Source organism: Parasteatoda tepidariorum, chromosome 4 (genome assembly GCF_043381705.1).
Source record: "Parasteatoda tepidariorum isolate YZ-2023 chromosome 4, CAS_Ptep_4.0, whole genome shotgun sequence".
In the NCBI taxonomy this organism is placed as follows: Eukaryota; Metazoa; Arthropoda; class Arachnida; order Araneae; family Theridiidae; genus Parasteatoda; species Parasteatoda tepidariorum.
In genome coordinates, this window is record NC_092207.1 from 6481040 (window position 1) to 6507749 (window position 26710).

The window sequence follows — 26710 nt, forward strand, 5'->3', positions numbered from 1 at the left end:
AAACAGGCTGCTGAAACAAAATAAAAAATATTGAAGATCTTTATCTTCCCTAAAACAGATGACAGAATAAATAAAAAAAGCAGTAAAGAAGCAAGAATGTCTCAAATTTTTTGCCCAATTCACTTCCGAACTAAAATTTTAAAAAAAAATATATTATATCTTACTGGCTACATATATTGGTCCACTTATTATATAACACCACATAGTATAGCTAATTTATTTAAAAACTATTTAAATAATAAAAATAACACAATAAACTTGTAATAAATAAACCATTTATTTTAAAATTTTAAATATAGAAACATATTGATTTGAAGATCACATATTTCTTAATCATTTGAAATATTTACAATAAATTTCGAATCAACAATATATAATAAAAACCATGCCAGATGGAAGAGTTATATATACAAAGAGGAACTATTAATATAAAATGTAACAGATGAGTATAACTTTCAATGGAATAATAATTTAACACCAATAGAAACATACAGCGATAAAAATGAAGCATAAAAATAGGTACATATCACAATACTTTTCACTACATCTTCTCATGTAAAAGATTTTTCAGTCTTCTTAATTCCAGGTGGCAGTGAATATTAAAACTAAAAAGTTGAAAAGAACAAACTATTATAACTGAAAATTAATTCATAAGCATAATCAGAAATAAAATTATAATTATTGCATGCACATTGTATTGCATCATGTAAGTGATAAATGTGACTTGAGTATTCAATTTTGTAAGTCATAAATCAAATGTAATTTGTATTTCAATTAAAAACTTGTATTTCCACTTCAATTTTTTAACTTTATTATATTTACATAAAGTAGAGAAATGTATTTTTTTCCTAATTATTACCCTCCCACTTTCTGTTTACTGATAAGCACATGTAATGCACTACCCTCTAGAAATCAAAAAGAAAACAAAATCAGCGTGCTGCCATTCTACGTTTGATTGGCGGCAGCTTATTGAAAGCCACCAATTTTTTCCCATGCACGGGAGAAAATACAGAATTTGTCCTGTAATCTATTAAAAAAAATGCCTTTTTAAAAGGAAAGAATTACCGAATTTTTGATAATTAAAGATTTTGATAATTTAAATATAACCAGTTTTTCTCAAATTAAGGCTGTTAAAATTTTATTCTACGAATATAAGCCTAAATATATGCATATTTATTTTATCTTTTCAAACTAAATTATATTCTAGAATATTAAAAATCGCTCATGAAAACAAGTAACTGCTTTGCACATAAATCATTAAAAATCTTCCTTTATAGAAGAGTTAGAATCAAATTAATACAACCCCAAAATTTTGTGATTTATGCCTCTACAAACATACTAAAAACAATGATTGAACGAAAAAACAAAAATGAGGAAAGCATAATCTTTAGCGCTCATTTATTAAAAATCACTAAAGTTTTTTCATTAAGCTCTTCAGATATGTATCACTTGTAAAAAGAGAAAGCTGCAAACTGCTTCATAAAATAATGGTTTGCTTTTAGTAATAAATAATTGTATGCTTAAGTATAAACTATCTTCTGCTTTTATTTACTGGGGTCTGTCCAGACATTTTGTGAAAGGTCCGTTTTTGTAAAATAGTGAAAAAATTACTCTTAATTTGCGAATATAAAATAAATGTTAAGTAACATTCTTTCAACCAGGGTTCCTGCGTTTGTGAATTTGTGCAGATAGGGTTTTGTTATTGCAAAAAACTCTTTCAAGGAATTTTTAAATTGTAAAGAGATACAAGATTATGCTCAACACTGTAAAATTATAATTAAAAAAAATTACATTTTAAAAGATAAATAGCAATTGTTGCTACTAAATTAGAGATGCAACATACAAAAATTTGGTATTTAGCCTATACTGCTGAAAGCAGAATATTCATTTAGGACGAATAAAGCAAGAAGCGTCTGCCGAAGACAAAACTTAGTTCATTTACATCTGTATTTCTTCTCCCCCCTTCCTGGGAAGGTTTATTCGATAAACAAAACAATAATGAAGATAAACAAATTTGTGAAGGGTTCGTTTTTAAGTTAAAATATTTTGTGAAGGGTACGTTTTTATGAAAAGATATTTTGTGAAGGGTTCGTTAACAGACCCAAATTTCTTCTAAACAGACCCGTGATTTATAACAGCTGATAATTTTTAATGAAAGCAGATCTGACTTCACATCCAGCAAAACTTGTAAACACCCCTGGGGAATTAGAATTAATTCAATTGAAAAATATAGTTTCTTTATTAGATTTAAAATAAATAAAAACACAGCAGTCGATAAAAAACAAACGTCTTGTCCTTAATAATTAATGCATGATCCGAAATTATAAAACAATAATTTGTCATGATAAATCAAAGATAAAAAAAAGTTGAAAAACAAAAGTGGATTAAAAAACAAACAAACATGTCCATTCTCTCAAAAGGCAGAAGTTTCAAGTTCCTAATTCGGACATCTAATTGACAACACTACAGAAATGATTACGAATAAAAGAATCTTGGGAATACACTTAAATGGTCAGTTCGACAAAAAAAAATATCTGAATTTTTAAAATTCACTACTGAGCAAGTGCAAATTACGGTTGAAAACTGAAGAGTGAAATTCAGCTATTTGATGGGGTGTCGAATTCCTTGACAATTCCCTCTTTTCAGGTAAAATGTTTTCCCCAGACAATTCCCAGACTTTTTTTCGATTCTGGTTTTCCCTGATAATTCCCAATACTCCAGGTGCAAACGAACCCTGTTACTCGCAATCAATGTTTTAGTTTTTGGTTAAATTAGATTTAGCCTTTTTATCATCATGCATTTGAATCATTAAACATTTTTGTTTAGAGCACTTTTCTATTTTTTAGTGTTCTTTTGTTTCTCTACAAGCAGAGAAGAAACAAGTTTCAGAATAGGTTGTTGGATGAGGGAAAGAAGAGATTTTGTTTGCTATTTTTAATTTCTCATCATCATAGTTGGCCAGACAGCCCAATGTGGGCTGGGCCAATGCCTTCCTCTTAAGATTTCTCCATAATGATTCCCGATTTATCTTTGATCTCCAATTCTTTTCATTAATTGTAAGAAAATCAGACTCCGACGAGTCAGCCCATCTTAACCGCGGCCTTACCAGCTTTCTCGTTCCAGTGGGTTTAAAAAGCAGCATCTTTTTAATCATATTGTCATCACTCATTCGAATCACAAGGGACATCTAATTCTTTCTATTTATTTTTATGCATTTAATACTATATTTTTATGTATTTAATAACGTTCCAGCTTCCAATTCTCATATCCAAATTTTGTCAGTGGACTAGCCCTCCAGGTTGGGGGTTTTCCATCCTATAAAAACTTCTTGTTACGAAATCCTTAGAAGAAAAATCCCTGATGAGCAAGAAAGGCATCTTTTGAATATAATTCTAAAGAAAAGAAAAATCTTAGAAAAATGCAGAAATGAAAAGCAAAATTATTTACTTCCCAAAGGAAAAATATTTCTGCAAGAAATCGGTATCGTTCTGCGACAATGTCACCGTGTCGCCACGATTCTGCCAGTAGGGCAATAATTAGGGATAAAATATAATATTTGGCACCTGACCAACATGTAGTTCCAAAAACGCATCAATACCTTTGTTTTGGACGTTCATCATCATGCAATGGCATTTCTGCAACAGAGATGAGTTGTTCTGGATGGAGTGGATAGAGTTCATGGAGATTCTTTTCTAACCTACTACACAAACAATTAACTTCTTTCTTCAAGTTTTTAGATGCATCTAAAAAAAGAACAACAGATATATATAGTTTGGGTTAAAATAAATTAAAGGATGAATTCTTAAGACTTTTGAGTCACACTCTTTTGAGTAGGTACTGTTATGTAAATTCAAAATACATACAAGAGGGCCACACTCGTATCTTTAATTAATGAAATGAATCAAAGTGAGATGAAAATTTTGAGGTGATTAAGCTCTCTGATTGCTAACTGCTCTGAACTCACATGGCAATCTGTAATTAGTGAAAGATCCCTTAGTCAAGGATTGTGGTAATCTAGAAAAAGAATAGTGCAAGAATGCTATCAGCTTGCTAGTGATGATGACAATGGCGCCTTATTAGCGAAATAATTAACAAGAAAGAGAAAGAAAAAAGTTTTCTCGCTAACATTGAAAAATTTGGCAATATTTAGTCATTGGTCCTACTAAACAGAAAAATTCTAAAAAAATCTTTGGTTTGATTTCAGACGGCAGAAGATGAAGACTCAAATTGAGAGTCTGTCACAAAACATAGCAAAGTTGCATGAGTAAGTGCAGGAATCCTTTCTACTGAATCCAGCTCAGTGTAAGCGCATGAGGTCATTCATGCAACATGTGAAATGATTGGCGCCCTTCATACATTGAAATAAATTGCAGAAGAACTTGTGAAAACATTGTACCAAACATACCACGCTTTTTGAAGAATTCATAGCAAAGAAAAAAAATCGCATTTTGGAAAAGAGAAAATTAAGCACTTTTTGCAGACAGTCAATGAAAAAGTATCTTTAAGGGCTTTTAAAAAGCGAAAATCAAAATTCATAACCTGTAAGTACTTTTTAAAAATATTTTAGTCCTTTTTCACTTATATTTAATTATTACCTTAAGTAAAACTACATTTTGTAAGTAAACATATAATTTAAACCCAAAATTGCGTCTTGTTTATAAAAAAAAGTTTTTATGTAGGGAAACAATTATTTCAAAAAGGGGAAGAAATGACAATTAACTGGAAAAACATCTTTTTTTTTGTTAAATAGAATGTTGGTTTTCATTTGCAAGCAATTAGGAAAGTCATCCATACATCAGCAAACACGACGCATAAAAAAATTTTAAAAATGCTCAAAAACGGCCATGTGCACAATGAGTAAGGAATTGTCGAGAACCAGCAGTATAGATGGAATTCAAAAGCTGGTTGGATACGATACGACGAGTGCTCTCATTTGAATGAAATGCAAAATAGATCAATGTATAAATAAAATTAATTAAAAATAATTGATTTTATAAATAATTAATAACATTAATTAATAATAATTTCATTTTAATGGATAATTAGAGTCCATGCCTTACTTTTAATTTCTGTGGTTTGAAGAATAATAATGTAAGATGAAAGCCACATCTCAGAATCTTTTTCACATTTAGAAAGGTGTTTATCCAGATGATGGAAGAAACATCTAAAAAGAAAACAATATTCACATGTAACAAACAAACTATATACACTATAAATGAAAGTAATTTGAAAAATGGTACTTTTTAACATAAATGAGTGTCCAACAATTGCCCAGGATTGTCAGTTTATAGCATCCTCAGAGTAATGCAGATAATTTAATAGGGAACATTTAAGTATTTACTTGATAGGGGAATTAAGTATGCAATTTAAAATCCTTTCACATTTAAAATATTTCAGTTCAGAAAATATTGTATTCATTTTAATGTGCCTCAAATTATGCTTTGAAATAATTGTCAACATGGAGAAGATGATAAGTAAGTTGTTGCACAAGTGAGAAATAACAATGGTAGCATTAAAATAATTATTTTGTTGTTGTTGCACTTTTTCCATTTTAAAAAGTGTTTAAATATAGAAGTTCTACAATGATGTAATATTTAACCACATTAAACAATAAGTGATAAAGTAATATTGTAAACCCCAAATTAATTAAAAAATAAAAAATATTTCATAAAAACACTTTTAAATAATTTTTACTTTTCAATAAGGAATTCAAAAAATTTCACTTTAGCTCCATAAATATAAAAAAATAGTAATATTAATAATAAAATAATGAATTGGGAGGATGGCATGGTCATCTTAAGGAACATAAGACTGTATAAAAAATTGAATAAAATTAAGAAAATAAAATAATAATAAAACAAAAATTTCACACTAAGAGCATTGTTACATAAAAAAAAGTAAATATAGTAAACTTATGTGACTTACACCAAGATTTTCTGTTTATAAAACATAGTAGTTAAAAGGAAAGCACTTGATTTGGAAATTTGTATTTTCGAAAATGGCTCACAACTCTATAAGAAAACATAAAAATATAAATTGATTTTGAAAAATGACAACTTTTGAAAAGCTCAATTTTAATTAAGACTACAAAAGATAATGTTTTTATCAATTCATCGTAAAACTATATTCTCAATATAAATAACAGTACAAAAATTAATATTTACATTAATTTTCTGTAGATAGTTATCTGTGTTTAAAGGTTTAATTGTCACAATGTGTGGCCTATATACCGATGCAGCCTACACGAAGAATTCATTTCCTCCAACCCACGCATGAAAATTTTGCATTCATAGTCAATTTACTTAAAAACATATTTTGACAGAACTTTTTTGAAAATTATGAACCCATTTCGTAATGCTTGCTCTGAAAACGCTTTTTAAATTATTTCTTAGTTTCTTATTAAAATACGGGGTGATAAAAGGAGTTTTCAATCGACGAAAAACAGTATGACACCATCTACAAAAAGGGTTAAAAATTCTGATTTGTAAATTACAAATAAACTAGTACATTATATTTTTTACTCTCTTCTTATCTATAATATCTTCATAAATATTTTATCTTCTAATTGTCACAAAATTAGAAAATAAAATCTTTTTATCCATGCATCGATCCAATTTCTGCAAATACTTTTAGTCTAAATTCTTTCTTAGTTATTTTTCAACGCTGATTAAAAATTTCTGTCCCTTTTGCTAACCATTGTACACAATATACAAGAAATAAAAAATTACCTACTGCCGATTAACTGATGTAAAAACTGTCAGAGTGCAGCAGAAAAAAAAGATTAAATTTTAAAGAAAGAAAATAAAATTTAAAAATAGGAAAAAAAAATGAGGTTCTGCAAAACAAATCCCCCAAATGAGTTAATAGAAAATATCACAGATGAAATAGAGCAAGATTTCAAATTGTTATTATATTTTAATCGGGACATAAGCTTCAATCTCAGAAATTAAACTCATTTATCTGTCAATGAAATTTATATTTCATTTTAAAAGTACGTTATATTTAATATTTTGGATCGCCTTTTCTTCGAATCGATTTCAGCAATATTGTTTTCCGTGGTGTTTACTTCAGCATTTCCTTTATCACCTAAAAAAACTGTTTAAATATTTTACTATTTTTAATCATCTGTAAAGTTATTTATCACTGATATACATGTTTCATAATAATTAATTGAAGCGTAAAATTCTAGAACGAAAGATTTTGTCGTATCAGAAATGTTTCCTTTTTAAATCAACTGCTATCGTAGTTTCTTTATTTTTTTTCAACGAGTTATGATACGATGATATTTGAAATTTTAAGTGATATTTTTTGCAGGTGCAGCATGTACGGCGTATCTACTGAATATTACTATAGTTGTACAAGATATGACAAAAGTTAGTGATTTTATTAAATAAAACTTCTTGTAATTCTCAAAAGTTTTCTGCAAATCTCTAGAGGGAACAACACAGAAATTTTGAAAAAACTGATATTATAATTACTAGGAATTTGCACTGTTTTCATATGGAAGCAGATTTATTTCAAGTAAAAAAATATTTGACAGAAGTATAGAATAGAACCTGTCATCACAAGAACCTGTTTCCTAACTAGATTTGCCCAACTATCTATGAAAGAAGCTCTGTAGCAGCTTGTATGATTGCCAGAGTATCTACTAGATTGCAAAACAGTGACAGTGAAACCACTAAAGTAACAACCACTTCTTATTTAAAACGATTTTTTAGGACGGCATAGAATTTTTTTCCATTGTCATTTTGTTGAGAAGAAATCATTAAGACCTTTCAGAGTGACCATGCAAAAAAGTTACACTAGGATGCACAAATAATCAAAGTAAAAGGAAAACAGAATATGTTAATAGAAATGATCCCTAAGAACAACCAACCTGAATTAACGACTGTGGAATAAATACCCAAAAGTTTAAAAAAAACTCCTCTAACAATTTGTTTAGATTGTTTCTGTTTTACAAATTTTGATAGATTATGCCTAGCAAATTTGGTTGAATTAAGAGTAAATGAAATTTCCTCTATTACAAACTACCTATTTACAAAGAATTATTATTATCATATATTATTTGCAATTTCAAGCAAAACATTGAGTAGAAGCTGAAGTCCTTTTCTCCCCATCATACTGCCTACTATTTTTTGATTCAAAAAAATTTGTAACAAATAAAAGATTGCAGGAACAATTGTCAATTTTTGCCATTTTATTGTCGTTAAAGTAAGCTTGCACGAAAGTAGACAAAGATGAACAAAACTTAACTGCTGACACTGTTTTACCAGCAATGAGAATTTACAGTTAAATACACTAAAAATTTGCAGAAAAAATAGTCATTTGACTGGTCTTAGCATTTTTTATTGCTAAAATTTTTTGCAATTATAAAATGAGAAAAAATGGCAATAAATAAAGGAAGTAAAATGTGAGTAAATAAAACTTTTTGGGAAAAGAAAACTTCCACAAGTCTAATACATTCTAGCTTTTAATTTAATATAAATATTTACACAACAAACCTCAAAAATAGCATCTTGACTCTCAACTACTGTTTTCCTAATGCTAGATAAAATATTTTTTACAAAACAAATCATGACATCAACTTTTTTCAACGCACCGTATAAGAACATCGTGATGAGGGAGTTTGATAAATTGCTCTGAAGTTCTCGAACACCCTAGGAAAAAAAAAATAATAGAACATAATTTCAACCAGAATAAATAAATTCTAGCATTTTCAAATGTGAAACTTTTAATAATGAATTTTAAAAAAAATGATAGATTAAAAAAAAAAAAAGATTTATTAATGATTATTAAAAACGATTAATATATTAATGAATATTGAAATGAAAATCTTAATGATTTATTTTTTTAAAAAAATCAAGTGATTTAAATCAGACTAATCCTGCTGTTTACCAAAGCAGATTTTTGCACGCACTTCGCTTTTTATTTTTGAATTATTCTGGGTTTTTTTTCTCGTTTTTTTTTCAATATTAAAAAAAAATCTCTCGCTGAAGAATAGGGAGAATAGGAAATTTATGTATTTATTAGGGTTTAACAAGTAATTATTAAAAGGTTTTTTTAAATTATTTACTGAAGACTGTATTTTTGGTATAAGTAGTTCTGATTTTACTTGGTTTTTTTCTTTATAAACAATAATAGATATTTTATATATATACTAGTGGGCTGCGCCTCCTGCTCGCTAAAGCTCGCCAAGCCCCGAAAACTGCCATGCAATCTTATATTGTTTGCTTCGCAAACCAAGCTCGCTACTAACTTAAGTACATTGCAAATCCATATAAAAACTTGTTTTTTAAAAAATTACATCTTTTTAGTAAATACTAAGTCATTAAAATAAATTTGAATTCAAATAAATGACATGTAATTCGTTAAACCTATTAGAAATGTGCTATAGTATAATTCGTGATATAAATAAAAAATGGTCAAATAAATTCATAATATATAAATTCGGGAAAAAAAGCGCTCGAGACAAAATGCTAAAATAGAGATCTATCGACAAAGACTACTCATTTCTGCCTAGCTTAATAGTATGAGATTGGCGCAGCTGGTGCTCTCTGGTTATTTCAGTTTCCGTTTTTAAAAGAGCTATATGTTGAGCCACCTCAGCTAGATTTGGCATGTGACATTTTTAGGGGCAATCATTCGTCGATTCGCCGTGTAAGAGAAAAAGTAACGTAAACAAAACAAAGCAAACGTTGCCACCGGCGAAAAAGAAATACAGCCAAAATTTGGGAGCCAGGTAAGAGAATTATATAGATAAAATGTTGAGAGAGATATATGTTGAGAATCACTGATCTAAGTAACGTGTAAGAGAAATAGATCACAATGAAATACAAAATGTCCTAAGTATTAAAAAAGTCCTAAGTATTAGTTTCCTCACAGGATTAAACAAAAGTTAAAAATACTTGATACAAAATACTTCAATAGTCTCGCAATTAAATAAAATAGAATAGAGAAGTTAGAGAACATTACTTACATGAGTGGATAAGGCATTTACAAAATCATCACTAAGGCAACAGATAAATTTTCTAAAACAATCAGATACTAAGGTGATAACTTTATCATCTTTCTCAACAGAAAACGCATAAATTCCCATAGTGATATATTTAGTCAACAGGTTGGACACGTGTGCAATCATGGAAGGTCCATCTTCTGTTTAAAAATTAAACATAAACTTTAAATATCATCAATTCGATTAGATATCAAAATAGTTATCTAAATAAATACACTTAATGAGAATTAATTGAAATCCCTGTGGCAAAATTTTTTCGAGCTATCTACGACACAAAACTCTCTGGCACTAATATCTTTCTGCAAGATATTTTTAATAATAAGAAACTTATATGTTACTAATTTAAAAACTTTAAATTTTTTTTAAATTGAACTTGTAATAATTTTTTATTCTAATATTATGGGTGATATTCTCTCATTTTGTGGGGGGAGAACACACAAATTATTTCGTTCCTGTGACGCAAATAATTATTACAATAAAAAATAATTAAAAATCATGAAATCCGTAGTAGTAATTGCCGAAAAAAAGAGAGACGAAATCTCGTGATTCAGACTCTTCAAATGCGTATTTCGTTTCGAGATTACACTGTTGTAATAAGCATTATCGGATAAAGAACATCAGATTTAAAAACTATGGTGAAATCAATAGCAATAACTACCATAAATTCATGAGAATTAATGCCTTAAATACTCAAATGCATGATTCAAATTTTCGATATTGTCTGAAATATATTGGAATATTTAAAATCCACATGAAAATCAATATCAATAACTGTGGAAAATACAATCGAAACATTACATTGATTTACGATACTATCGGCGCAAATTGAGCTCATCAAAAAGTGATTAAAATGCAATTTTCGATCGAATTTAACATTTACCTCATAGAATTAAAGTCTGGAATATGTAACTCTGAATAAATTGCAACTTGACTATTCAGTACACAAGAGAAATCATAGAATTTCGCATATTTGAAAATGATGGATATTGAAGTGCTGAAAATCTTAATTTTAATACAGTACAGAACCTTTTATCCGGTATCCAAAAAACCGTGAAAATTTTTTCTCGTCATTTTGAACTAAAGAGGATTGAGGAAAAGTTTGGAAATTCCAGTCATCCTTGAGGTTGAGTAATGGGAAACATAGTTTTTTTAAATTTCTTTATTCTTGTGTGTCAAGAGTATATCTCTTTCTTAAATTTGAAGATCTTTTGAAATGGGCAGGGAAGGGACAAATTTTCTATTTCTCACATGTATCGCTATTCTAACACTGTGATATTTCGATAAATCATGATGTTTCGTTACACTAATATTTTACATTTCATATTGTGTAATTTGGAATTCTTGCCCTTTTTGACTTTTGAGGCAATTATATTCTTGTAATAAACTCAATCCTCAATTACTTAAGCTCAGTACTCAGTTATCAACAAAGAATTGCATTTTTTTTTAAATCAATAAATCTCAACAGTGAGATGATACATCGAAAACAAAACAAAAAAATAAAAATAAATTTGAATAAATTATGCAGGAAGGGGGTGGGCTTGCTGCAAAAATAAGTAAAATAAGTCATTATGAATATAAAAATTTTCATAAACAGAAAAATAAAAACTTTGCTGATGAACTGAGAAAGATTGGAAACTTAAGAAAAGCTGACGCTAAAATGTGCATAATTTTCCAATCAATTTAGTTCATTACTTTCAAAAATAAAGAAAGGAAAAAGCTCTTTGAGCGCACTCGGAACCATTGTTGAACTATCGGAAATCATCGCACGCGTAGACACCGATGTCAATGATTCATCGGGATACATGGCACGTATGTTGTTAAATCATAATTCTTGATGCTTCTAAAAATTGCCAATCCAAAACTCGGATCAGCGATGATTACACAGCATCGATATTTCCGATAAGCTACAGTCAATCAAACATAAAGGAAATGCATGTTTATTTAAAAGGGAGAATCGCATTATACATGCTTATCAGTGAACAGAAGGTGAAAGAATAATGAAAAATATATAAATCACGATGTCTTATAAACATAATGAAGTAAAAGAAGTGAAGTGGAAATGTAAACTTTCAACAGGTGCATAGCAAAAATTTTCAACAAAAAATAAGCACCTTTTAAACACTTTTCAAGCACTCAAAAATAGCACTTTAAAAATATCATAATTAGGCAGAGTTGACAAGTTTTTGACAATTGACGGTTTCATCCGTCATGTCAAAAATCACCTTTTGACATAGTTTTGACAATTGTCAAAATCCCAAAATTTTGGCATAAGGATAATTATTATCTATTAAAAATACGAAGTATTTTTAAAATATTAATTCAAAACTAATTGAATCATGAAACTGAGAATCTCTTCCAAAATGTAACAGAATTGAACATGAGAGGGCAAAAACCCTTTCCCACTGAATCCAGCTCAGCATATGCACACATGGACCCACAAGTGTTTCATCAAACATGTAAAACGAATGGTATTTTCATATGCTACAGACGGATGGCACGCCGAAATATATTGGGTTTGAATTAATTGTGAAAATATTGGATAGAACAATAGCATTTTGCATAATTCGTGGCGAAAATGAATATGGTAAGGAAAAAATATCTCATTTTGGAAAATGGGAATAAAGTACTTTTTAAAAATACCCTATGTAAAAAACACCCTTAAGGGCTTTTAAAAAATGAAAATCGAAAATAAGCACTTTTTAAAAACGCTATGCACCCAATTGGAACATGAAAATGGCAAAAATATTGCTATTTTTTATTCAATAATAAAGTAGGATCATAGTTGTGTTTTTTTTCTTCTCGTTTTCCTGCCATTTTGAACTAGAATGACTGAGTCATCCTTGAAGCTGATTCTTGAGTTTTTTTTAAGTTATCCTTGAAGCTAATTATTTTTTCTCCTTGTTCAATCAAAGGTTAAGCAAGGGCAGACTTAGATAAAATGAAGAGAACCCAAAATCTTAAATAAAAAAATGTTCTGCTAGGAAATAATTGATTCTTGTAAGTTTGTTTCAACACTCTCGTCGCTACCTAATTCAAACAAAATTTGTTCAACAATCACTAAATTTATCAAAAGTGTTTTAATTTTTATTTTAAAAATCCTTCTTAGAAAAAAACTGAACTTTGGATAAGACATGTTCTCACTAAGCCATGATTTAGCAGGCCGCACCAAAGGCTTATGCTTAAAAATCTAAGTGTTTTTTTTTTTAAATTTTTCTGCCAGGTATTGCTAAACATTTTTTAAAGAAACAGCAAAAATATTGCTTTTAATAACTAGGCCGAGCTTAAATGAAAACTAAAATAATTAATGACAAATTGCATTTCTGGTAGAAAGATCAAGGCTAAAATTCCGTAATATAATGTTATTCAATAAACAAAACAAAAGAAATATCTATTTCCGATATACTTTTTACCATAGAAATAGATATTTCTAGCTCAAAAAGACAAGTTTTTTTTTTTAAGTGATATTGTTTTTTAAACATCTAGGATATTTTTTTTTTATAGAATTCTTCAAGGGACACATTTTTTTCCTTTACATTCAAAAATATGCATTAACCTTGAATTACATTACTTATATGGTATCTTAAACTAACTTACATTAATCAATACTGCATAGTAATGTACATACTACATAGAGACAGTGGCGTAGTTTTAATGCATGTTCAGGGTGGGTTATCGGTTACCTCCTTCTAATATATATATTCTAAATATTGAAATAGGCTGGGACAGCCTGGTTGGCAGGAAGCTGGACATACATTTGTGAGAAAGGGAGATCGAATCCTGCTGGCCGAAGACTCCTCGTGTAGTAAATGATGACTGGTGCTCTATAAATCTGTCGGGTCACTAAGTCCTCCATGTCCCCATAATAAATCAATACCTGGGGGGGGGGGNGGGGGGGGGGGGGTTACTGAATTAGAGATTGATCATTCTCTGGTTTAGGTCAAAATTACGATCTGTGGATGAATGAATGAGTCCACCCTATAAATGGGTGTAATGTATGAGTGCGGAAGAAGTCGAATTCTTAGCCATAGATCGCTCCCCCTCTGGCTTAATGGTGGACAACAACAACAATAAATGCTCAAATTCCATAAAATGAATAATGCAAAATTGTTTTATCTATATCTGTTCAATAGTTCACTACTTACAGTACAATAGTTTATTAATCAAATAATATAAATAATTTCGGAGGGGGTTTTGTCCCCAAAACTACGCCACTGCATAGAAATACACAGAGTAAATTACTGGAAAGTATATTTTAATAAATATAAAGAGCTACAATTAAAACATTACCAGTTTCTATAAGCGTTATAGCAAACCTCAAGTATTTGCAGGAGTATAAACAATGAAATCCTAAGATCACTAATTCACCAATAATTGAGCATAAAACCTAAAAATAAAAATAAAAAATTCAAAAATGAAAACAAAACTTCAATTGCAAACACAAAATCAAAACACATTTTTAGTGACTCTACATAATTAGCCCTCCATAACTTTTCAACCATTGTCTGAATTTCCATTCGGTAAAGTGTTATGATGACGAGGAATCTTCAAAATTATGCAGAACAGTTAGCAAAGCAAAACATTCTTATGCAGAAACACTTCTTTATCAAAGAAGAAATTTTTTTGAAAATATTTGATTTATCCCACTCCCCTCTTAATAAAGAAACTAATCCATATAAAACTGGCTTTTATAATTTAACCACTAAAGGTTTTAAGATTTAAAGCGTCACATTTAATTTCATATATCTAGGAAGATTCAACAAATTTTTAAAAAAATCCCAAAAAGTTATAAATTCTTCTCCAACAGAATTTTTTTTATTCTCCTCTGCATTTGGTTCATAAATATCACTTTAAAACTCTTTTATTGCCAAACTTCATCAACACTCATAAATGCATTTAACTTTCTCGGATTCCTGTTTTCTGAAAGTAGATTAGGCGTAACTGATAAGAGGTTTGTTTTATTGCAAAATTTTTATTAATTCATTCAAATTTTGGCATTAAACCAATGAGTTACACTGGCTTTTGTTAACAATAATTTCATTTACACAATTTTTAAGAAATTTCAAACAGAATTACAAAGTATTTGGGGGTCGATGAACAAAAAAATGTTTGGTGTTTCTTGGTTAAAGAGAAAGAAAGAAGGAAAAAAAATTGCTCACCTTGCATAGGGATACAGATAACTTTTGAAATGAATAGGAAGCTTGATTTTGTTTCTTACTTGACCTGGGAAGATTATTATTTGACCAGGCTAAGCTGCAAAGAGTGTTCTGCATCCATGTGACAACAGTATCCAAAAATACAATGCTTTTGCAATCAAAGTTCTAAATAATAAAAAAAGAATCAGAAATGAAAGAAAAGAACACTGGAATATAAATTATTTTTTTCATTAAGAAAATAATAAGTCGTGTTTTGCATCCATGTGACAACAATAATTAAGAATACTATGTTTTTACATTCAAAATAATAAATAATAATTAGTAATTGATTAAAGGAATAAATCAATATCAATCTTTGATCTTTAAGAAAATAATATGTTGTGTATTTTACAATAAGTTTTAGTTCTATTCTTTTAGAAATGACATTTTTTTTCCTCAAAAAAAAGTTTTATCCGTATATAGATATAATTTTTTTTTTTTGTTTAAAACTTTCTCAACTATTTCTAGATAATTTTTTCTTAAATGCAAGACAGTTTTCCTCCATAGAGATTATTCTTCGTTGTTACATAATACTGCAAATAAATTTTTCATTTAAAATTGTAAAACTTTTAAATACACTTTAAAAACTCAAAAACATAAAAAAACAGTTAACACATTTAGTTACAGAAAAAGGTTTAAAATTGAAGTCGAAGTTTTTGGTATTGTTTACTTAATTTTAAAAAAAATGACACAATTTTCAGTTGGGCTTCAATATTCTAAGGGTCTATTTGCTGGATAAGAGGCTGTAATTCTCAAAAGAAGGAGAACAGCAATTTCGAGCTATAAGATTCTAGTTTTAAAAATCAGATATATGTTACAAAAAATTTTATATTTATTGTGTGACCACAAACAGAAAGAAGGGAAATTAACTTTTACCACATATCATTGTGACTCTGGTAAAGACTGAAGTGGATCGGATCTTTCAGAAAAGGGTTGTTAATTAGAACCATGTTAAATAAAAATAAAGCATGTTAATTAGAACCATACTATGACAAGTCATGTTGGTACAAATCACTGATTCAGATCATAAGTTCGAATCAAATGATTCAGATCTCATTTCAACTTTTGCCATTTGGATCAGTGATTCGAATAACATGACTGATTCAAATGACATGACGAGAACATTTTTCTGGTTTTTGACTGAAAGCATAAATGAGAGGTTTTTGATGTGTAGATAATATAAACTCTACCCTCAAGCATACGTCTGAACTTCTTAATTGCCAAATATATAGTCAATTCTTGTTCATATGTAGACAAATTTTTCTGACTCTTACTGAGCTTAATTGATACAAAAGCAATAGGTTCCCATCTATTATTTTGCAATTGTCTTAAAGATCTACCTACTGCTACACCTGATGAAATGTTAAAAATGCTAAAATCAAGGCTGAAAACTAAAAAAAAAATATGTAGAACAAAGCACTTTTTTTCTAAAAGAAAAAATAGGGAATATAGGACAACTGCAAGGCCAGCCGCAGTGCTGATGAAAAATAACCTCATTGATAAACAGATCGTGGGTTAAACCCCTTGCAGTTGGGCTAACCATGGGAGTTTTCCGTCCCCATATAAAGCAAATGCTAGTTAGTTCCATCAAAAAGTCCTTCACGATAGCTAATTCGTCCCAATGCTTGATTCAAAGCCGTAGTGGCTCAGGGAATAGAGAGTTTGCCTTTCAATGAGGTGACCCAGGTTCCAATCCCGGCGGCAGCTGTTTGATATGAATTCTGCTCCCAGCTCACAGTACTTACATAAAATATCCTCAGTGATAGATGGATTATGGGTTAGAATCTCCCTACCTTCTGGCTAACTGTGGGAGGTTTTGGTGATTTTATCTCAATGTAATGCAAATGCAGGTAAGTTACATCAAAAAGTCCTCCGTGAAGGTTAGTTTGTTCTGATGCTTGATCCAGGAGTTCCCTTGTCTTATGGGTTTGGTTCAAAAGTTGAACTATTGAGGCTATGTAATTGAACACTGATAGTCGTAAACTTAGAGTTGGGTTGGCTGTTTAACGCTGGTTATAAAATGTTAATGATTAATCTAGGAGTTCTTTTGTGTTCTGGGTCGGGTTCAAAATAACAAGGCTACGGAGGTGAACATTAATAGGCGTTAACACAGAAATGTGTCACACCACTTATAAAATAAAACTTTTGAGCTGTTTCAGTACTTAAGTGATTTGAGTCTTAAAAGAAATTACCTCCTGATTCATGAGGGAAACTATCTTCAGTAGAATGTGAAACAAATCTTTCATAAACTCTAATTCAACTTCTGGAATATATTTCAGTTGATAGACTTCAATTCTTTTCTATTAAATGAGATGGAAATGTCATAACAAAAATATTAATAAATAAAAAAATATTATATACAAAATATTTCATACTTACTTTTAGAGGATCAAATAAACCAAGAAAACTACTAAGCTCGTTCATTGAATGCAAGAGAAGGATTCTTTGACACAAAGAATCATTTAAAAGAAATAAAAGGATTTTGGCTCCTAGCTTATGCCTTGATGTGGCAGCTTCATTTTTTGACTGCCCTTTCCTTTTCTTTGTCTAAATAAAGAACATGATTTGTGAAAATTTATAATGAAATTAGAAACAGTGACTTATTACAAAAATATTTGAACATCAACAAATAAATCTGTAAACTAACATTATATAAATCTTAATATTAATATTTTACAATCTGGCAACTTAGTTACGGAAATATTCTTAAATGATTCTTGCAAATGACTGTAAGAGGATAACATCTTTCTATATTCTTCCTTTATATTTTCATTTTCTTGTTTTATTTTGAATTTTTGAGCCGTTTCTTAGTTTCTGTCTCACATGTATCATAAGTAACATGCATGTAATAAATATTATACTGATGAGGAATGTAATATGTTTGAGGCGTTGTAAGACAATTTTAAGTCTTGTAGAGGTGATAAAAAAAGTTAGGGACCCCTGTTATAATCCAGAGTTGAAACTCAGATCTGGAAAAAAAATTCCCCGCGATTTCCCTGTATGTATTATACACAATGCATTAAAAGGAAAGAATTACTGTTCTCTTGAATGAGCTATATTTGGCTAATTATACTAGTTCTAAAAGCTGGAAAAACTGGAGTAAAAAAAGAAAACAGCTGAACATATTTAAATGCTATAGTAAATTAAATAGTTTAGTACAGCTGAAATATCATGGTTAAATATCCCATAGATTACGCTTCACCATTTTTTAAAAGATGAAAATAAGAAACAAAATTTCCTGTGTTTTCCCAGTTTGTAAAGAAAATCTCAAAATTCCCTGTATTTTCCTAGTTAATTTTGGTGATTTTTAAATTCCCTGTATTTTGCAGATTTTCCCTGTGGAGTGGCAACCCACAGACTTTTATGGACTCCTAAGACTTCTATGGTTGGTTCTGACACATTAAGAGGATTTAAGGTTCCACATATTTAAAAGAAATCAATCGAAGAGAAATTAAATAAATTTTCGAAAATTCAGTAAATCAACAATGTTATAAAATAACATACTCTTTTGCTAGGAAAAGCGGGCTGAAAAAAAGCGTCTCTTATCCACTCCTTCAAAAGAGAAAGAAGTTCGCGTTCATGATACTGATTGCACAAACAGCGAATGACATCTGTGTACTCTTCTAGATCTGTTGTTTCCTCATCCATCTCATTCTGAAGGAGGTTGAAGCAAAAGCTGCCCAGACAAGGAAGGTTTTCATATGGCATATGACTACCGAGGTAAGCAACGCTGGGAAAGATTTTAGATCCCTGAAAAGTAATAATGGAATTAACACTAAACATACCATAACCGGTCAAATGACCGCATAAGAACTGTTGCATCGAAACTCTCAGCTTATCGTTATTGCACATCTGACTTCATGACTTTTTCCTATCAATTCCATACAGTTAATATTCTATTACAATTTTTTTTGTATTTTTCTTTTTTCGCAAAATACTTGCCCTATATCTATTTCTACCACAACCGGTCATTTAACCGGGAGAACAATTTCTTGCTTTATAAGGTGATCGGTTAACGATGTAATGCGTGTTCAACATATGGCATTCGATGAGCAGCACAATTCTGCAAAGACTGTTGCGTAGTTAGTTCAATCAGAATAACTGCGCATTCAAATTTCAAGAAAGGACTTAAAATTTTAGATTGGCATTTTTATGTCAGAAAAAGTGACAAAAACTAAATGTTTTGGTAAGTAGCTTATATTTTATTTTGATAGCTTTACTTCATTTCTAACTAACTGTTAGTGTTTACCCATAAAAATGTCGAAAAAAATCAAGACAACACAAGTTCTTGGAAGAAATACTATTAATTATCTAAATAATTATAAGAATTATAGAAATAATAACAATTGGAAGAAATATGTTTGCGGAAAATGCACAATGGAAACACGCTGTATGTGTTAAAAATGCATTGAGCAATGCATTAAAAATTCTTATTCCTTGTGTATGTAATACATAAGAATTGGTAATACACAATTTTGTTTAATTACAATAAAGTATTTTTAGTTTATTTCCTTCCTAACATCCATATTTCATACATTCAATCAAGAAACATAGAGTCTGGTCATTGGACCGGCTTTGGTAGAAATAGGTATAGATTAATTGTTTGCATGTTTAGTGTTAAGTAAATGTGTGATTCTAACAAAATATTCTTTAAAGAATCTCATCTAATCAAAACTGTATCTTCATTTCCCAAATATTTAATCAAAAATCTAGCATTATCAGCCATTTACTTCCAATGTTCTAAAAGCAAAATGAATTTTAGCATTACTGGAGTCTACAAATTCAATATAATACAATTTTTACACCTCCACGAATTCTCTTACTAACCATCTATAAAATTTTCCATATAAAAAATTTTTATATTTTGGATACAGCTTAAAATGTGTGATTAAGAAAATGAACACAGGGAAAATTGCGCTATTTAGATATTCAATTCAAATTTAATAACTAGAGGAATTATGTTACATTGTTCATTTCTTCAATCTGAATTCGTTCATTTGTCTTGCATATAAAAATTTCATGATATTAAAAAATCAATAAAGAATTCTAATTACTACATAAAAAAACCAGTATTAATTTTATTAAAACTATTATATAGGCAGATTTGATTTAAAATTTTTTTTTTGATAAATAAAAAATAAAAATAACAAAATTATTCATTTAAATCAGTTATAAAAATAGAATTATAATAAAGATAAATGACAAAAAATACTGTGGCAAAAGATTTTACAATTTAATGATTAGTTAAAAACAAAATAATTGTTTTATTACCCAATAAATATATTAAACACACTTAGAATTAATTGTCACTGTCAACAGTCAATACTCCAAGAATTTCTAAAGTAGATAATCAATTCCAGGTTTTTTCTCGAGCTCCAGAGAGAGTGGCCTCCTTGCATAACTGCCTTGCTTTTTTATAGACTTTTAAAATGTAAAGATTTCATAAAAAATTGTGTAAAACATAGTAAAGTCTTGCTACTGAATATTTTTTAATATTATCAATTAAAGACAATACTCATTAAGATGTGATAGGATTCAAACAATTCAATTCGATTCAGTATTGGATTACTGATTGATTTTTTTAAAAATTATTTCAATAAAACTTACAGCAGATTCTTTTAATAACTCTTAGATTTGAAGAAAACTTTTTGGAATATTACTAGTTTTGAGAATTTCCAAAACATTTTTTTGACTAATAGAAAGGCAGAAAAATGCAGTTATACTACTTTTTCACTTCTCCCCAAGGTAACAAAATCTTAAGATTTTTCAGAATTGAATCTTCAAACATTCAACGTAATGCAACTGATTGAAACAGCCTTAGTCTGTAACAGGCTGTAATATAATACAGTAGAGAACCATTTATCCGGTATTCAGATAACCGGGAAGAATTTTGCTTGGTTTTCGCGCTATTTTAAAGTACTATAAGGATTATTAAAAAAAAAAAACAGAAATTTGACTCATCCTTAAAGTTGAGTAGAGGGAAAGGGGGGAATTCTTCTCTTCACTTGCCCAGAGGAACTTCAATTCTTCCCCTGACCTTGAAGATCATTAGATCCAGAGGGGGTAGGGAAGGGACAAATGTTTTATTTTCTCCTGTGTTTATTTTCTTTTTCTGATAAGTTGCCATCAATCAAACTTAAAGGAGCGGCAAGCTGATTTTGTTTTCTCTTTGATTTACGAGGGGGTGGGGAAAATGCATTGTACAGGCATAGCAATGAATGTTTGAGTTAAGGAACTTGAAACATATGGCTAAGAGTATTGATTTTAAAGGTGAAATGTGAGATTTATTTAAAATCATCCACTTTAGTTACTTAGTTTTGTTATTTATTATGGTGAATTGTTTTATTATTTCCGATAATGCATCATTTAAGCACCAGTTACATTCATCTATTTGACATCAATTAACAAAACAATATTTTTCTGTTGAATAAATTCTGATTTCTTAGAAATGTGATATCATTAGCAAGTTTTTCTTGATGTGCAATCAAATCTGTTTTCGTTAAAAATAGTCTTTTAATAAAAAAATAAAATAAAAGGAGAAGATTGTTTATTAATTTAAGCATATAATTATTTGTTAATAAAAGCAGGCGATTATTTTATAAAGATAGTAGTTTTCTTTTTTAAATTTTGATTCTGTTTTTCTGATTCCACTGCGTTTTTTTCTTCTTCTTCTTTTAGGATAAATTTCGTACTCAATAAACTAATTCTTTTTATTCATAAATTTTATCATTAAGTTTTTTTTTTTTTAATTCCATTTATATGATATCCTGTCTCTTCCAGGTTTTAATACTTATGTTAGTGCCTTTTTTAAATATCGTTTCCGTTCCATAATTTTCAAGTGTTGTTTTAATTTAGCTTAATAAGTTTTCTTTTCATCCCCTCCAAGTATAATTAGGTATGAAATATATTGCGTTTTTTAATTATTGGTTTTGTTTTATATTAGTCAATTTGGGGATTTCAATTATTATCAAAAAATAAATATGCAAATTTTGTATTTTTAAAACTTGTTTTTCTTGTCTAAATTTGCAAATGTTTTTATCCTCTTAAATGTTATTTTTCCACCATTTTTTTTTTATTTAGGACATCGTTTCGTTTTTTCCCTATTTTTAAATATGTTTAACTTTTTCCTGGTAATTTGGGTTTGATAAAACATCGATTAATGACACTTTTGGCCGATCCAGAAAACCGGAAATTCAGACATCCGGGATAGCGATGGTCCCGGTTAATTGGTTCTCCACTGTATAATAGTGTTTCTCTGGATTTTCCTCTTTATTTTAATCTTTGAAGTATTGTGTTTTTATTCTCATTTTGTCTTCCATTATGCGGCCTTGGGCACAATCAGTTTTTGGTTGAAGCACTGACTACAGAAGGGTTCCAGCATGTTAGCAGTACAGTGCATCCCTCGAAGAAGTACTGTTTTTGATGACAAGCTTATTCTTTAAATTACAATTGTTTTTGTTTTTACAAGTTTTACTATGCTTATTTAAACTGTGTACTAAAGACAATTTTGGTTTTATGCTGCTTTTAGCACTTTTTCAGTTTGACTCATGATATTTAAATTTTTGTTTAATTCTATGTTTTATACTTTTATTAGGTTATCAGGGTGTGTAGCCAAATCTTTCAACAAAAAATAAGTTGCAAAAAATAAGTACTTTTTAAGCCCTCAAAAATGCTTTTAAGCACTATATACATTAAGAAAATTCAAAATAATTTTCAGAGACTTTAAATGATCATGATAAAACAACTAGTGTCTGACAAAGAATTCTTTTCTTCATTATATTAGCCAACATAAAAAAATCAAGAGATATTTTGGTTTGATATCAGAGGGTGAAAAATGAAGCCTGAAATTAAGAATATCTTGCAAAATGCAGCAGAGTTGCAATTGAGAGTGCAATAATCTCACCGAACTCAGTTCAGTAGACGCACATGCAGACTTGCAAGTATTTCATCAAACATGTTAAATGATGGGCTTTTTCATACACTATGGATGGATGGTAGACCGAAATGGATTGTGGTTGAATGAATTGTAAAAACCTTGCATAGAACAATGTGAAAAGCATGCTTTTGCATAATACTTTTTGAAAATTGACATGGTAAAGAAAAAATTCTGTTTCGAAAAAGAGAAAATTAAGCACTTCCTAAAAACAGCTAATAAAAAACCACCTTTGAGTGCTTTTAAAAATTGAAATGAAAATTGAATTGAAGCACGTTTAAGCACTTTTTAAAAACGCTACACACCATGGCTATTATATGGTTAATTTAAGAGTTCATGTAAAATGTCATTTTGTTTCAGTTATCTCAGGGTGGGTCTTTTTAAGTAATCGCAATATTGACAAAATTTCTGTAAATTATTATCAGAAATTAGCATCTTATAAAGAATAAAGTTATGCAAGTCATATCTAGAGAAAAACAGTTAAAAAGTGATTAACTTCAAAACACTATCAAAACAAAAGTTAACATTGCTAAAAGCTAAAAATATAAAGTTAGTGTAATGATGCAACTTTATAGGTTACCTTATAGTAAAACAAAAGATCTTTAAGGCATTTGCATATTTCCCCAACTGCTTGTTTCAGCAACTTCTTATTTTCTTCCTGAAAACGAAAAATAATATAAATTAAGGAAGTCAAACATTACAACAAAATTATGAAAATTCTGGTTCAAAATTATGAGAATTCTGAAAATACAAGACCCAAAATCGAACGGCAAAATAGGAGATCATTAAAAATTTCTCACTATGTTTCTGCATTGTATAAAATGCCAAATGACATACAAACACATGTGATAATTTTGTATTTTTAACAAGTATGATTACAATTTAGAAGTATTAATTGAAAGTTATTTCTTGATGAAATTAAAAGTTTCATATTTTGTTTTCTTTAAGAAGAAAAGCATACATTTTTAGTAATAGGTACTCCTTACATTTTTTTTTTTTGAACATAGGACTGCTGCCTAGTATACATTTTCCTGGCATTTCCAATAGTTTATAATACATAGTGTGGCGTTCTTTACAATAATTATTTTCCTAATTGGATATTATTAATAGTAAGCAAATAATTAAATTTAAACTAATATTTGTGTTTCATGAAAAAATTGATTAATTGAATAAAGAAAATGAATTTTTATAAGGTCATCAACTCGGCATCGATATTTATTTTAATAAAAGAAAACAAAGGAAAAAAATTATGTGATGTTTTTTCACACTGATGCTTATATTTTATACTTTGCCTCGAGAGCAAGTCATTACACACAATGCCTAAGTTAAATAAATAACAATTATCATATTTTATACAATAACAGCATAAAAATATAACAGTATAATAAATAACGGTATAAAAGAACTACTTAAATTACTCATATCTTGCGCAGTATAAAACTAATTTTCTTCAAATTTTTAAGCAAAAATTTTAACATAATTTTAAATTGTTCTAAAAATTTTGTTTAATTTTATTACATATTTTTAAAATTATAGCAAAAAAACGTAAGACATAACTCTTCTTTATTTTTTTTTAAAATAAAATTGTTTATATTTCCATAAATATTTCAGCTAAGCTTACAATATTTTGTGTAAATATTGCATACAATAACCAAATAGAGGTACACCGGAATATGATCCGATATCATTTAAATCAAAACAAGTACAGTCAGACCTCGATATAAGGTCACTTTTTCAAAGTCCCGTCTCACTGAATAGGAATTCTTTGTTACAGATTATCAGATATATGGTCAAGTTTTAAAAATCGTTATCGCTTATAAGGTCATTTTTATCTGAGGCGAGGGAAGCTCTTTTCTAACAAAAGCCTCTTTAACTTCCTTACAAGGCAATTACCCCTCTCGAGTTCTAAGAAAATTTTGCAGCCAACGAACAAGCTACAATTTCTGAAATTATTTCACAAGTTCTGGACAGTGATTATAATGACAGCGATCCTGTGACTGTAGCTGTAACCCAAGTGGAAGCCTTTAATGCAATAAATGTCATACGAATTTTTTTTACAAAACCATGAGGGAGCTGAGGAACAATTTGAGAAGTTACAAAAACCAGAAAACATTGTTCGAAAATGAAACCAAAAACAAGACAGACCTGCATAAATGATTATTTTAAATAAGGTAAGATGTAATGTATGTATGTTCACTTAGAGGAAATTTGTGAACAGCTTTATTTTAAATTAAAAAGTTTTTTAAAAATCTAACTTTCCTTAAATATTTAATTGATGGCCTATCGTTTTAGTTTGTATTACCATTTTTTAATAATCATAGTGTGTACTATATTTACGTGCTTAGTTATGAACTGCTAANTAAGGTAAGATGTAATGTATGTATGTTCACTTAGAGGAAATTTGTGAACAGCTTTATTTTAAATTAAAAAGTTTTTTAAAAATCTAACTTTCCTTAATTCTTTACTAATTCTGTTAAAATCTATTGACTTAAATATTTAATTGATGGCCTATCGTTTTAGTTTGTATTACCATTTTTAAAAAATCATAGTGTGTACTATATTTACGTGCTTAGTTATGAACTGCTAATGAATTGGTTAAAAGGTCACCCCGCTTATAAGGTCACTTTTGCGATATCCCTTAGGGTGACCTTATATCGAGGTCTGACTGCATAATTGTGTGGATTGATAATGTAGATATTTTGTTAGATAGTTGATTATGCAAGATAAAAAATAGAAAATTTGAATAAGATTCTCTTAAGCTATTGTCAATCAGAATGTAGTTGGTAGGAAACAACGCATTCTAACTTATCGCATTTTAAAAAGATTTAATTTTAACTGGATTCTCACCTGCAGCTTCAAATTACGATATTCTGAAATACAATAACAGAATGAGCACGGATGACCTTTTTTCGGATAATTATTTACTTCGTATCCTTCACCCTTTCAAGGAACTAATATTTATTTCGTATCATTCACACTTAAGCTGCTGCCTTAACCCTCAACACATTAAGGTCATAACACCCTCCGACTGACAGACAAATGCTAATTGTTTTACAACAGAATCCAATTCATACACATTTTATGAGAACTTTATATTGATATAAATTATTAGATTTTTTTTAGAATGGTTGTCAAGCAATTATGAATATTAATGCCTCACACAGATTAGCATTTAAATATATTGTGCGTTATTAAGTAATAAATTCACAAACAAAAACAAAGTACTATGTACTACTCACTTTTTAATATTTATTAAAAAGTTCGCTTATTATTGCTAAATTTCAAGAAACTGTAATAGAGAAGAGGTATAATTATGCAATTATGAAGTCAAATTATCAATAATAGACTGTGCTTCCAAATTATTTGGTATATGGGGATAGAGAGAGCACTATCGACAATGTCAACCTTCATCTATGAAAAGGTACCCCGTCGTAGAATCGAGTTAACATGTCTTATATACTAGTGAATTGGAATTGTATTTTTGTAATGGTAGACACACTACAGGTATATTCAATGGCTAAATCACAATATTTAATCAAATTGAAGTGTATATAAAAAAAAGAAGAGATTTTA

General features: G+C 29.1%; 1 protein-coding gene across 6 annotated transcripts in view; it reads right to left on the reverse strand.

Annotated features, from left to right (window-relative positions):
* Positions 1–258: 258 nt before the first annotated feature.
* Positions 259–26710, reverse strand: part of LOC107450369 (condensin-2 complex subunit G2) — a 68635-nt gene continuing 42183 nt past the window's right edge. For all 6 annotated transcript variants that reach the window (XM_071179383.1, XM_016066136.4, XM_016066137.4 and 3 more), the window contains 12 exons: positions 23718–23795; positions 18709–18954; positions 17584–17751; positions 17397–17504; positions 15169–15330; positions 14300–14396; positions 9977–10152; positions 8502–8657; positions 5926–6011; positions 5061–5164; positions 3599–3743; positions 259–605 (listed from right to left, as the gene is read on the reverse strand). In XM_071179383.1, coding sequence (XP_071035484.1) covers positions 542–605; positions 3599–3743; positions 5061–5164; positions 5926–6011; positions 8502–8657; positions 9977–10152; positions 14300–14396; positions 15169–15330; positions 17397–17504; positions 17584–17751; positions 18709–18954; positions 23718–23795 — 1590 coding nt within the window. In that variant the 3' untranslated portion in view covers positions 259–541. The remainder of the gene's footprint in view (positions 606–3598; positions 3744–5060; positions 5165–5925; positions 6012–8501; positions 8658–9976; positions 10153–14299; positions 14397–15168; positions 15331–17396; positions 17505–17583; positions 17752–18708; positions 18955–23717; positions 23796–26710) is intronic.